Source organism: Penaeus vannamei, unplaced genomic scaffold (genome assembly GCF_042767895.1).
Source record: "Penaeus vannamei isolate JL-2024 unplaced genomic scaffold, ASM4276789v1 unanchor1009, whole genome shotgun sequence".
NCBI classification, from domain to species: Eukaryota; Metazoa; Arthropoda; class Malacostraca; order Decapoda; family Penaeidae; genus Penaeus; species Penaeus vannamei.
In genome coordinates this window covers 1-15000 of record NW_027214013.1, presented here as the reverse complement: position 1 = coordinate 15000, position 15000 = coordinate 1, and the positions used below count along the sequence as shown (strand labels likewise).

At 37.8% G+C, this 15000-nt stretch overlaps 1 protein-coding gene across 1 annotated transcript in view; it reads left to right on the top strand.

Annotated features, from left to right (window-relative positions):
* Positions 1-14997, top strand: part of LOC138861135 (uncharacterized) — a gene marked incomplete at both ends in the record, with an annotated part of 20942 nt that extends 5945 nt beyond the window's left edge. Inside the window, 6 exon segments of the mRNA XM_070119987.1 lie at positions 7351-7614; positions 8307-8577; positions 11112-11188; positions 11761-11838; positions 12107-12209; positions 12432-14997. Of these exon segments, the coding sequence (XP_069976088.1) occupies positions 7351-7614; positions 8307-8577; positions 11112-11188; positions 11761-11838; positions 12107-12209; positions 12432-14997 (3359 nt within the window).
* Positions 14998-15000: the final 3 nt, after the last annotated feature.

Here is a 15000-nt window from a genome sequence, read left to right as displayed (position 1 = left end):
TGGGATTTTTTTAATATAACATTTTGATTCCATTAGATCAATAGCATATATTTTTACCACATAAACTTTGTGTGCAGGACACTGTGAGCTCAATTTGTAATACACAATTTTACATTTTTACTTTATTGCAATTTTCTTAGTATTCATTTGATCAGCTTATGTCAATTTTGTAATAGTGTAATATTATTATATTGAACCTTATGAAATAGATATGCCAAATAGGAGAAAAATGTCCCATGTATGAAGAAAAGAAAAGAAAAGAAAAAACATATTTCACTTTTTTTTAACCCATTTATGATGGGTATCCTACATATGAGACACCCGTCAAAAAATAAAAATTGCTGGACATCCCACCAGTGTAACGCTGTATCGGGGCTTGCTCTCAGACTCAGCAACAGTCCGTGGCCAGCCGTGGTCAGTGTCCGGGCCAGCCCCAAGTGCAAATTTTATAGCCATCCAGAAACTTTTATTTTTGGCTTCAAAATATACCAGCGTTAGTGGGTTAAGATGACTATATTGTAATGAACATATTAGTCAATTTATCAGCTAGTGGAATAGATGTACCAAATAGAACTTTATAGGAGACAAAAAAAAATCTCTTATTAAAAAAAGAATAAATTAGTATTATATCTGAATCTAGAATAGTCTTAAACTAAGAAATATAATCCAACTTGATCTTAGAGGAGCTACTTTTGTGGATGCTGGTGCTCTTTTGATATCTTCTAAGCTGAAAATAGTTCAATTGGGCCACAACCTTACACCATAAACTGTGCAGTTGGGTTCTTGTTGTCATACCCGCAGTGTGCAATTATCTGCATAAAGAAAAAATTCTCAAAATTATTTTTCTATGGTCTAAGATGAATTTTTACTGTTATAAGATGAAAGATTGCATGGAAAGTATAGCAAAACCAAGTATTAGTTAATTATTTACCTTAGTTCAGGTACATTGGAGTAGTAAAGTTGCTTGTGTTACCAAACATTATTTCAAGATAAATATGGGAGCGAAATATAGGCCACCAAGTTTTAAAATAGCCTTCATATCATATGATATAAGTCGTAGTTACACACTGTTTACACAGCTTACAGGTTAAGAGACTGGATGTAAAAGCTACATTCAGGGTGGAACAGTGCTGGGCCACCAGAATCACCCTTGAGAGTTAGAGAGTGCTGGCTTGTTCCATGTGCTGCCTTTGTGAAAGGCAAAGTAATTGATCGGATAGAGTTCACAGTTTTCATACACAGTAAGACCCATTCAGCTCATGCCACGGGTTCCCACCCACTGAGTTCACGACAACCAAAGGAATGTAGTTCATATTGTAAGGTAATCATAACAAACTTGTAAGTAACAGCTTTAGTGACATGTAGAAAACAGGGCCAGTTGTTACAACATTGAGTGAATCAGACACTAATGTTCTAATGCCAAGTTTTCCCAAAAGAAAAACCTATGGTACTATAGATGATATATATATTGCATATGTATAATTATGATGTAATCTATTACTCAAATAACATTCTAGGAATAGCATCACAAACATAAGTTCTCCTACCATTTACAGTCATTGCAATAATAGAGGCCACCTACAATAGGCTTAGATTGCCTTGGCAGGTTTCTGTACCACCTGGTATTTGGCGTTTTTTTCTTTTTTTCTTTTGTTGCATGCCTCAGGACATTTGACTCTTATTCATAGTAAGAATGGGTTACATCTAGCATTCATAGGAACATTGTTAAACACAGCTATATGTGTTATTTGCTGGCCTAGAAGACATCAAAATAAAAAAGTCCCAATTACCAATACACCTATATCAGTGATGGAAGACAGAGTACTGAAAGTGTGAAACATAATAAGCAGGTTAAGTGAGTTATTCTGAGGTATAGCCCACCTTCATCAAGCATATGCTCAGTTTTTATTAGTAGTAATACTACAAATTCAGTGATTTGTTATTCCGTTACTGTTGAAGTGAGCCAATTTGCAGTTATTGAGAAACATTAAGTGAAAGTTGCTGATTATTCTTTTATATGCCCAGAATTACAATCCAGTTTGAAGTAAAATAATGGGGTGGTTACACAAGTGCTTTATCACATCAAAAACCTGATAATATGTATGCATCCAGATTCTCTTGTCCATGAGCTGGTTAATCAGTGTACAAATGAACAGCAGAGAAACTGTACTTTGAATTAAAGTTAATGATTATGTGGTTTTGTTTACATAATTGTGTTTTGGCATGAGTGACATTTTAAAAAATTATTATAGATATGCCTTTCTCTCCCTGCTTTCATTATATTACACCTATTTGTGAAATAGTGAGTTCCACAAGTCCTCTAGTAGTGCTAGACATATTCACAGATTCATATCTGTCTTGACAGTCTATAATTCTGTGCAGTGACAAATGCAATATGTAACGTTTTGTTCTTTTTGTCATTTTATATTATTTTTGTATTATTCAATATTCTGTAACACACCCTGCACCACTGGTCACGGTAGGTAGAATTAGGAACTTGAGCATGAAAATATTATTCTCCCTGGAGCTGGTACCCTTGTTTGGTAGTGGAAATAATACTAGAGCCCTTTTCTAAATGCCCACTGAATCCAATCTTTCTACAAGAGCATTTCACACTCATAACAAGTCATTCCCATCACCCTGACCCTTCAACTGAATTTTTGATTTTTCAAGGTGGCATATAGGTTTTTCATGATGACTGATGTCACTTGGATCCAGTAGGTTAAAAAGGTGTATCTTATAGTTAAGGTTGTATTGCTTTTTGTGAAATAGAACTTATTTTTATATCTGATTTGCATTGATGCCACATCTCAAAGGTAATGCTGGTAATAGTATTAGCATGTAAATCATTATAGACCCTATTTTGATAATATATTGTAATAGCAAGTTATGCTAAATATGGCAATAAATCTTACTGATATCACAACGGTAATAGTACATATTTATCATATTCAAATATGATGTGGTATGCCTGTGTTTATTGTCATTGCATCAATTGAAAAGGCAGGCAACACTATTTATGTTTTTTTGATAAAATACAGTAATAAAAACTTAGGAAACGCCTTAACTAATGTTTGATAATTCATGAAAAGGGGCCTCGAAGCTTTTCTTATTATTTTCAAAGCAAAATGATCTTCAACAGAGGAAAATTTACTGAAAAACAAATCTAAGACAGTCCTTACGTTTGTGGATAGAATATAGTTATAAAATATAAGAAACAACTAAATTAATATATGACAATCAATCAAAAGGGTCTTCCAAGTTTTTTCTATCCTATTCGATGCAGAATTATCTTCAAATTTGAGTAAATTTGCATTGTAGTTTTAAAATACAGTCCTTATGTGTGTAGGACACTTCCACACCTGTCCTAAAACTTACCTGAATCATAGACATATGTAAAGATAATTCTGGTTGAATATGTTTGAAAAAACTTGGAAGACTGTTTTTATTGATTATCAAATGCTGATTTAGTTGTTTCTTATATTTTACGGCTATTTTCTATTCACAGATATAATTACACGCAAGTAATGTCTTAAATTTATTTTTATGTTAATTTTCCTCTGTTGAAGATTATTCTCCTTTGGGAATAATAAGTAAAGTTTGGAGGCCATTTTTGACTAATTGTCAAACATTAATTGAGCCATCTCCTACATTTTTATTGCTGTATTTAAAAAAAAGAAATAAAAAAAAAATAAAAACAAATAGCTTCACCCGCCTTTTCAACTGATGCAGTGACAATAAACGCAGGCAAGCCAATAGGAAAAAACAATGTTATTTTTTATTTAAAAGTACCTGAAGGGATCAATGATACCTTTATCATAATGATAGTAATGTGAACAGTATGCTAAAATCATGTATATGAAGCAAATAATATGATATACACAAAGACAAGGAAAAGCAATTTACATTTTAATCCTTTGTCATGTAGTCTTGTCAGCTGGCAAAATAGCCTACACTTGTAGACAAAAAAAAATAGAATAAAATCCCATAATGATTTAGTTAGCGGTAAGAAATAGGGTAATTGCATAGAGATATTCAAGGGCTTTTTATTCTCTCAGCCAAAGAAAATATGATGCCCCATGGAGGAGTCTGTTTTTTGTTTTAATTTTGTTTAGGTATTTTTCAATATAATTTCAAAGTTGTGCTATCCTTTCCTTTTATTTGGCCTAGTGAGGTTTTCCTTGCATTACAAAATGGGCTACAAGAATGCAAGAAGTCATAGATGATGATAAAATCTTCACTGAAATTTGTGAAAATAACATTGATAACATCAGTAATATTGATACTTTTACTATTAAAAATAAAGATCTAAATGATGGGTTGATGGATGGGTGATGCAAACTTGCCATCATGAGGGTGACGAAAAAGACACAGCATGAATGCACAAATCTCTTAGAGTGTGATTAGACTCGATTAGTGCTTAGAAAGGGGCTTTAGAATTATTCCCATCAATAAACGAAAGTGGAATGTAAGGCGTGTAAGCCACGGCTGTAAGAGTGCCAGCTGCAGGAAAGACGCCATTTCCATGCTGTGCACCATATTCCTGGCCACTGTGACCTCTGGTGCAAGTTGTGTTGTGAAAAATTGTAAATTGAGAAAAAAGAGATATGTTTTACAAAAAAACAAAATGTTCCTTTTTTCTTCTTTTTTTCTATATTTCTTTCTTTCTTGCACTGAGTTATTTACTCCATAGAGAGATGATATGAAGTCTGTGCAAGGAAAATAAGCTATTACCATCCGGATAAAGCAAATCAAAAGACAAATATGGACATTGGAAAATGGCAGAGGAACTAAAAAAGGGTTTACGCAAAATAACTTTGCAAAGTGTTGGAACAGAGTCTTGTCACTGCTCATGAGTGTTCATGCGGTCCTGGCCTATGCACTGCATGCCTGGAATACCGGCTACTTACATAACCTACTGCCCATATTTTTGACAGTGATTTCTGTGACACAACTAGATCCAATGGGTTAATGCCTAAGGCCCAGGCATGCGCATATCAAACTTGTATGATTGGTTGCTGGGGATAGGGCAAAGGATTAAGGCATAAAGGGTAATGTTTGTGTTTGTGAAGGTGCTTGTTTGGCTGTTGTCAGTGAAAGTTTGAAGTATTCTTGTTTTGATGAAGTGTTGTGGTAGGCTGTTCCAGTCGGGTGTGGTAAACGGGAAGTATGAGTGCTTGTTAGAATCGGTATTGTTTGTGGTATGTAAGGAACTTATTATTATTGTAAGTCTGTGTGCTTGTCTTCGTGTCTTGAGCAGGTACATGATTATCTGTTTTTTTATGTGAATGGGTATATCAGGTGTAAGCATGTAATTGCATATAATAAACCTGACTGTCCTAGTGTTGACCTGTCTAGGAGTCCCATACAGCAGTACAATACTCTTGTGCATACATTTGTGTTGTAAGCTGTGTTGATGGATGGTGTACAATTATGTAGGTTTTTTATTAGGAACCCCAGTGTTCTGTGTGCTTGGTCATCATGAAGGCATTGTGCGTGTTAAAGGTGAGATTGTTAGTGAGGTGTACGCCAAGGTATTTGTAGGATGTTGTAGGTGTCAGTTGCTGGTTTTATAGAGTGTAGGTGTATTGTAATGGTGTATGTGGTCTGGTGACATGGAGTAGTTTGCATTTGTCTGGTCAGAAGGCCATTTGCCATGACCGTTCCCACTGTTAAAGGGTTTCTATGTCATGGAGGAGTCTACGCTCATCTTCAGTGTTAATTGGTTGAAATAAAAGGTGTGAATAGCAGAAGGTTGTTAATGTACAGAAGGAAAAGAAGGAATAGTGCCTTGCAGTATGGAGAAGAGACGGGAACAGTCAGAAAATGCACCATCAAACAGGATCCATTAGGTCTTAAATGTCAGAAAAGTAGTGATCCCATGAAGAATTGGTCCTGTGATCCTGTAGTACTGTACTTTAGGTGTCAATTTGTTTGTGAGGGACTTTGTTGAAGGCTTTGGCCAAGTCGAGTCAGTATGGCATCAAATTGTTTTGCGTCACATCAGTCTAGTTGTTGGGCAGTGTCATGATGGGTTGTGATTAGTTGTGTCTCACATGATTGATTGGGCTGAAAATCGTGTTGTGTGTCTGTAAGGATGTAGTATGTGTTTGTATGGTTCTTGATGTGTCTGTATGTTATATGTTCAAAAATTTGGAACCGATCGATGTAAGGGAGACGATGCAATAATTAGTCAGATCTGTGTGATCACTGTCGTGGAAAAGGGGATCATATTTGCACAAAGACAGTCCACAAGTAGGATGGTTGAGATGAGCGATTAGTTGAAAATATATTATAACATAGTAACAAGGACAGGGGTGCAGGACTTCAGGATTAAGGCAGGGATTTTGTCTAGTCCAGTAGCTTTGAGCCCAATGTTTTCAGCAGTTTTTGAATGCTGTTAGTCAATATGTCAACCGAGGGATTGGAGGGTAAGGGTTGTGTGGCATGTATTTGCATCTTCATGTATGAAAACAGATTGGAAGTGTTTGTCGAGTAAAAGTGTTTTGTGTTCTGGGTCAGTCCCAAGAGTGTTGTTGATGTCTTTCAAGGCTGTGATTGCGGTAGTCTTGTCTGTGCTACATGAAGAACTTCAAGAGGTGTTTACGGTTGTTTCTGTGACATTGTTTTTAAGGATTTGAAATCCGTCCAATTTTCTGAAGTGCTGTATGTTCACAAATGTCTGCCTGACATGTGTGTGTGTCTGCCTAAAGTTTTTTTCTGTGGTATATGTTTTTTAAAGGATGTGAGTATGGTGTGCTTAACCTAGTGCTGACAGGTAAAAATGTTTGGCAAGTGGACGTAAGAATAGGATTGTTGGCGCACATTGGCAGTTTCCCCTGTTTGCACCCGGCTTGATCGGAAGTTTGCGAGTGACATTTAGCACCTAAAAGCTTTTATTTTGCTATAATTTATAAAAGTATTGAAATTTGAAGGTTTTACCTTCATTATAGGTGCCATTGCCTAAAATCTTTAGCATATAAATGAAGCCGCTAGTATTGGCGAGCCAGTGGTGCGGGAATGGGCATGATACGATGCCATCCGTGTTTTGCTCCTCAGCAGCCATGGCATGTACGTATGTGCCACCCGTCGGCTACGGGTTAAGGCTATTCTCATTAGAAATGTAAGGTCTTGTGTAGGGATCTTTATAGTAGTCCATGCTGTAGTTGGTGGAAAAGAGATGACATATTTGAATGTACTTAGATAATATTCTTTCTTCAGATATGAATATTTTACTCTAGATAACAGGATATTGCATTTTATCATCCTTTTCCTCTGTTCTATTTTCTCTCTTTTTCCTCTGTCTCTGTTTTCTGGTATTTAGTTTTAAGCTTGTGTATTTTTTGCCAGGCCGTCGGAAGCCACACACACTCTCCCTAGGGCTGCCAGAAGACCCAGAGAGTGAGGGTCTCCCCTTCCTAGCCCTGGAGTGGGACTCGCAGTTCCCTTCCACACCAGCTCAAGAAAATGGTCAGTCGCCAGATAACAATAACTTCCTGAAGGGGAAAGATGATGGGGAAGATGAGAAAGAGGATCGACTTGGAAGTGAAAATTTCAATGGGCAGAGTGCAAGTCATCACAGCTGTTATTCCTTGGAAAACGACAAAGAAGCAGGTAAGTTAAGCTTGATAGCTGTAACTAGACTTGTCTTCAGGGATCTGACATGCTGCAAAGTTTTTTTTTATTCCATGGTTAAAGAAGACTTATCCTTGATGGGTAGCCAGATTTGTTGATTCTGTTGTTCAAGGTTTAAAAAAACTTTCACCAGTATTCTTTGACCACAGGGTCCTTTAGTAGGATGTGTAAATTACCTAAAACCAAATAGCTAAGGCAGGAAAAGTCCTTTTTCTACCAGTTGTTAAATATGCAATGACAGTTTTTTCTACTTATTAAATGGTAACAGAAGAAAAAAAGAAATGTGTTTGCAAGATCTGGAGAATTAAGTTTTTTGGATATGTAAATCTAAGATGTAAGAATTGATGTTATTACACTGTATATCATTTGTTAGTTTGTTTTTATTTTTAGTAGTATCTTAGATATTATTGAATGATATGCTCCTCTTGATTGTGGCTGTCATTGAAGCTGTATTATTTATAAAAAAGACTGCTCACTTACATTAAGAAGGTAGATTTGATGGATTGTTCATTACCTCTTAGTTTCATGCCACTTACTCTGTGAGGTGTTTTTTTCTTTCTTTCTTTCTTTCTATCTTTCTTTTTATCTTTCTTTTTTATCCTTGTTCCAGTAAACACACTATCCAAAATATACCAAATTCACAGGAGTAAAATGTTGATTCTTTTTTTCAGGTGTTTCTGGCTTCACCAGAGGGAGTAATGGGGAAGAAAGTAATACCAAAGATCAGAGTAAAAAGGAAGAAAAGAAATTGGAAGAAGCGGGGGACAACGGGGGTGGAGGGAGTCAAGAAGGCTATAGTGGCGAGGGAGGAGGAGGAGGCGATGGTGGGGGAGGTGGAGAAGGGGGAGGGGATGGCGGAGGGAACGACGACAAGAATGGGAAAGAAGCGAAGGAAGAGGACGAGGAGAGCAGCCACGAACCATCTAGTGATTCAAGCGAGGGGTAAGTTTTGCCTTCTTTCTGCTAAACCCTATAAAATGCAATTCTTCAGCTTGTCCCCGACCCCAACCACAATTTTCATCTTTTACCAAACACAGGGAAGACATGTCTTGTGCTCCTATGTCAGTTAGTCACTGAACTGTTGAAAATCTAGGTTGAAATAGTTATCTCTTTTCATTTAAAAAAATGATGTACTTTTGTATGTACAAACTAGAAGCTCAGCCATGCCAGGAGGCATGAAATTATCAAAGTTTAAATGTTACTCCTTGTGTATGAAAGAAAAGGAGAAACCTTTACAAAAATAGGTGATTATAAGACATGTAATTGATGGAATACTTATTTATTATAATTTTGTAAGTAATCAATCATTTATATTTATCATAAATTTATGTATGCATTTGCCTCGCTGCCCATGCGCGGCCCAAAATCTGGGCATTAAGCAAATTTGAATGGCAACTCTCCCAGGTGTATGGCTTGTAGGTCAAGCTAACAAGAACCATCTTGTGCTATGTCAAGACTCAATGCCTCCCCTCTGCAATATTATAATATCTTTCTTTTTCTCTTTTTTGACATTTTCAAAGGGTTATTTGTCATTTGATATGCTATATCAAGATGACAATGGACTGTTTAGTTTACACAGACTCCATATCATCTCTCAAGGTAGTCTTCAACTCTGTACACATTTTTTTGATATTTTCATAATCAATTCTTGGTAATACACCCTTTGTTGCCTGTCATAGTGGTTAGGAATAGAATCCTGAGGATAGAAATAGTGTCTACACTCATAGCTCACTGATGGTAAATTCCATACAAGTTTTCAGTTGGAAATAATGCAAGAGCCTACTGAGTCTAATCCCCCTTTAGGAGCTTTGTGCATTTGTGGCGAGTCATTCCCATCTCCCTGGCCATCAGCCAAAATACAAGATATTCCAGTTTCATGTAACAGTCTTTCAAGGTGTGAAAAGTAACAGAATGTGCTGGTTGCTCACCTCTACCCCTTTTATCCCCATGCTGTACTTGATGATGCATTGTCTGGTTGTGCTTACCATTGTGACCATCTTGCTGTTGTAGACAGATGAAAGTATCACTGAGTATTTTGTCTAGGTACTGAAAGCACAGCTTGCTAGGTGGTGTCCATGTAGCTTCAACCTCTTGATGCCTCCAAGTCCTATAGCATAAACATCTTCATTTAACCTTGCAGTGTTAAGGCTGTGCCTGAATTGGAGGAATTGGATACGGGCATATGAGCTGTACCAGCTAGTATACAGCATGTACCCTTTTCTGAACAAGTGAGATGCCTCAAAATAAGGGCCCTTATAGCAGCTGGCAGCATGTCTTGTATTGGCCTGTGTATGTCTGAAAATCATACATGTAACCATTTATTCACAGTTGGCATCAAGTATGATGCCATGGCACAGCTCGGCCTAAATTAAGGGTGGCACTGCATAATGAGATATTGGCTTATTCGATGGATCTCATCTTTCTTTGATCATAACATTATTTGTTTGGTGTCACTATTAGATGCAACCACTTACAATGAAGGGAAATCTTCAATATTTCAAAAGATTTATGTATGAAATAAGGCTAAAAGCTGTAAGGTGCCTAATGTTGTGCTTGAATTACTTAACGAGCAGGATGTGAACTGGGGAAAATGCTACTTGCCAATTTTTGATACTATGGTAAGTAGATTAACCTGTGTTAAGACCATGACACAGCAAAACTTAGTTTACATTTAATCTGTACCTTGATGTCCTAGGAACACAGGCCTCTTGAGTATCTCTGTTAGTCAGTACATTTGTTGGTGAGTTACAGTATGAATATCCATCAGTAGCTGGAGTGGGAATAGGTGTGTTACTATGCTTCATTGGTCATGATTTATTTCTGAAGGTGTGTAAAAGAGGGAACAGACTGCAAAATGGTGGCATACCTGAGAAGATAAAAAAATAGAAAGTAGATGAAATAGCCAATAGATTGGTTAGATCAGGAATTGATTCTATTTTATGACCCACTCCTGGATTTGGACCGGGAACAAAAAAAAATAAAAGGGGGGAGAACCCAGAACACCATTGTGTCAAGGGGAGGATGCTAATTATTTATTGATTTGGTATTTTTGCACACTGTGCATGTTAAGATTATGCATTTGGAACTTCATAACATTTTTCTTATTATCCTTTTTAATGTCTGTTATTTTGTGAACTTTTAGTGGATGATCAGCTGAAATAACCATGATAAATCAGAAAAATGATAATTTAAGTGAATTAGTTTATTTTCTATGGTAATTGTAAACCCATTACCGCTGGTATATTTTGAAGCCGAAAATAAAAGATTCAGGGTGGCTACAAAATTGGTGCGTGGGGCTGGCCTGGACTCTGCCCGCACGCCGGCCGCAGCCTGCTGCTGTGTGGAGCATGAGCCCCGATAGAGGGTCACACTGGATGTTTTTTATGTGGGACATCCGTCGTTACTGGGTAACTTGTATAATCATCGATACTCTCAAGTGTCTGCAAACAGTGACTATGTTTTTATTTTTCCCATAGGCTGCAGACCACAAGTGCTGGAGAAGAGAAGAGCAAACATGAGGACCCAGAAGAGATGGAAATAGACGTTGCAACTGGTTAGTACACTAGGTTTTAATTTCCTTGATCATATTAATTTTTTTTTTTCTCTCTCTCTCTTCTTCTTCTCCTCCTCCTCTTCCTTCTCCTCCTCCTCCTTCCTCCACCTCCTCCTTCCTCCTCCTCCTTCCTCCTCTTCCTTCTCCTCCTCCCTCTCCCTCCTCCTCCTCCTCCTCCTCCTCTTCCTAGGATAAGGACTGTGAGATATATATATATATATATATTATTCAATGATAGACTTATTGGATTATCATTACTTCCTTTTTCTTTCTCAGTTCATTCTGTTAATGAATTTGCTATATGGAAGCAGATACTTATGATTAGGTTGACAGATAGATTAAGTATTTGAATGGCATATACATTTTTTTATAAAGAAGGATTTTAATCAGTCATCAATGTAAGAAAGTCATACTGAAAGCATGAACTTGAATATAAGTGGGATCAATTACAACAGGCATGATCTTATGGGTAAAAATGTTTTCAGATGTGTCCTTTTTTTGTCTTTCCAACAAGCAAGCAAGCATTAGACCTAATATTCTTAAGTTACTTAATCTTTGCTTATCTGTGCTAGGTGGTGTTGAAATTGGTTCACAAGGGGATATGTTTGCTAGTCAAGAAGTTGCTTCTCAGGAAGTTGCCCAGCCAAGAGGTAATTATGTAGTACTCGTGGACATTTTAGGTACTCTTGTATCGGCACAGAGAGACAGCATGATTATTGTGAAGTGATTTGTGGAAATAGTTTGATATATTCATAATTAAATTGATATACAAATCAAGAAACTGAGACTTAACTAAGATTTTAATACTCTCAGTTTCGGTTGTTGGTGTACATTTCTAGGTGTATCATCTGTATTATGGTTGTTTAATTTCTTTTTTCTACTGTATGGACTTACATGGTTGTTTTCTACAAAAAGCAGAAGTGTCAGGATTGACACTAACTCCGGCCACATCTATGCCGATCCTCCAGCTGTCACAGGGAGAGGAAGAGGAAGAGGAGGATGTTCCTCCACCTCCAGAGAAGTAAGTGTAGAGTTTGAAAGATACAGTTAGTTTATCATTTTTGATTATGTGATTTTAGTTTTTGAGATTCAGAATGATAAGAGTGAATTAGTAGATTTGGATTGTCGAATACTTTTTGCTCTATCAGTTACTTGTTTTATTATTGTTAAAGATATTTTACATATTAACCATCTATGTCATGAGAGAATGTGGCCATTGATTGTGTATTGTCATATTCTCTAGGTTCCTCTCAGGCACTCCATCTGCATCTCTGTCCCTTGGATCATCGCAGCCAGCTACATCTACATCACCCACAAAAAGGAAAAGGGCAGAACTGGAAGATCCTTCGTCAGAGACGGAACACTCACAAATTCCTTTAAAGCAAAGACGAATGGATGAGGGAAGCAGTGACTCTGGTGAAGACAGAGTAATTGTAGACTACACAACATTAACCAGGAAAGACGTGGAAATCAGTCCAAAGCAACAGAAGCCCCCACCAAGAGTTGTAAAACCAACCCATCTCTTGGCAGCTGCAAAACGAATTACCTTTAGTTCTGAAGAATTACAGATGTGTACAGAGAGGGAAGATCCCCTGAGACAGCTACCTGTAGATACAGAAGAAGAAGAAAGTGAGCAAGAAAAAGATCTTCCAGTGAGACAACCAGTTGATACAGAGGCAGAAAGCAGTGACTCTCAGAAAGTTAGTGACGAAACTAAGAAAGGAGACACTGCATTAAAAGCTACATCTGATAGTGAGTGTGAAGATAGCGATATTGAAATTCTGGATGATAAGGATCGTAGTATAGAAGTTTTATATGAAAAATCTAAAGGCAAGAGCTCTCTTGAACAAGATATAGGATCCCAAGACTTCAGCCTCATGTTATCTGGTGCTGATCATGAGTCAGAGTACGCACAAGCAGGACAAAGATTTTCTGAGGGCCATATCCTAACTGAAGAAGCAGAAAGCCAGTCACAAAGTTTACTGTCAATGACAGAATCAGAACATCTTCAGTGCCATGACACCTTGTCTTCAAGCAGCAGTGAGAGTAGTCAGCATGCTCCTGAAACACTAGTAGGTAGCATGCCAGCTACCCAGCTCGAGGGAATTTGTCAGCCCATGGCCATTTCACAGCCAAACATTGATCCTCTCATATCATTACCAATTTCTTCTTCTACAAGAGAAAAGGAAAAAGATTCTGATAGTAGGGGGGAAATGTCTCCAAAGGAAAAAGATAATGAAGAGGAGGGAAGTAAAGAAAAGTCTGAGTCACAGAAAACAGCTGAGAAAGTTGATGAAGGAAGTCAAGTGGCTTCATCCATGGATATTTCACAAAAAGTGGAAACAGCAAGGCTTAAGATGCCTGAAATATTTACTCCAGCCTCCCAAGATTATGAGGTAGCAGAGGAGAGTGAGTCAGTATTTACAAAGGCAACCAAAGTAGCCCAGGAAAGAGCAGAAAAAGAAAAGAAGAGGATGGAAGATGAGAAGCAAACCCAAGAGACAGTAGAGAAGATTACAAGTGCAGCTAGTGCATCATTTGAAAGTCTAGGAACATCACCAATAGAAGAAGGGCCCATTAAAGAGACTGAAAAATCCATAATCGAGTGCAGTATGACGGGAGATTCCAATCAGTCTACCCCAGTTTCCAGTTTACAGCCTACACGTTCTTCACATTCCACCCCAGTTACAAGTCAACCACAACGCAAACTCTCTCAGAGTGCCACTCTTTTTGGCTCGGGTAACAAAGAATCTGCTCTTAGTTCTAGTCAGTTAAGTGGATCACAGCAAGTTTTAGCAGAAGAAACTGATAGTGAAGATGAAGGACAACTCAAGCGCAAAAGAAAAAAGCTTCGTCCCACAGCAGAGTCGGAGCAGCCAGGGAAAACAGTGTCGCGAGCATCTAATGTCAAGGCAGAATCCAGAAAGACCTCCACTCCAAACACCAGCCAGGGAGTTAGCCTTAACATCTCGGGTGATGGAAGTAGTTACATTGATAAAGAGCAAGCTGGAATCCTGTCTGGTGTTGAGACCTCAAAGTCACATAATTCCTCATCAGAGCAGTCAGGAGCTGTCAAATCACCAGATCAAAGTGCTTCACCAGGAAGGAGGGCAAGCACTCCAGACACAGAACTTCTTCCTGATTTGGAAAGAATTCACTCGGTTGAAGAGCTGCAAAGAGCAGGATTTAAAATCAATCGACAGCTAGACCCAGCAGAAGTTATAGAATACATTCATCCTGTTACAAGAGATACAATATATGTCACAATTGTCCATGACGTTGGTGATCTGGAAGCTATAACTATTTCTAAATTGCACTTCAAGCCTGCATCGGAGTCTGGGAGTGGGAGTGGTGGAAGTCGAAGCAGTAGGATATCTGATGTGAGTAGCATATCCCGCACTACATATTCTTCTTCGGGTTATTACGGAGACAAAAGTTCATCTTCATCAAATTCATCTCGCCGCACTTCCATGTTTTCAACAGCAGAGTCTTCAAGATTATCAGTTGGTAGTGTTGTTACTGTCTCATCACCTCCAAGAGACATACAAATTATTGCAGAGCACAGTAAAAAGGATCTTCCGTCTCAAAAGGCTCAAGATGATGGATTTTTTCGTGTTCCAGCTGCACATCCTCGAGCCCAGGCTAGTGTAAAATTACCTGACACATCACAAAAAGTAACTGAACAGATTCTGCAGATTCCTGTCCCTCAAAGGTTGGCTGCACAGAAGGCATTAGCTGCCACAAAAAAGTCACCACCTTCATCATCATCAAGTACTGACAGTAAAATGCCATCGTCAGATAAACCAAGGAGA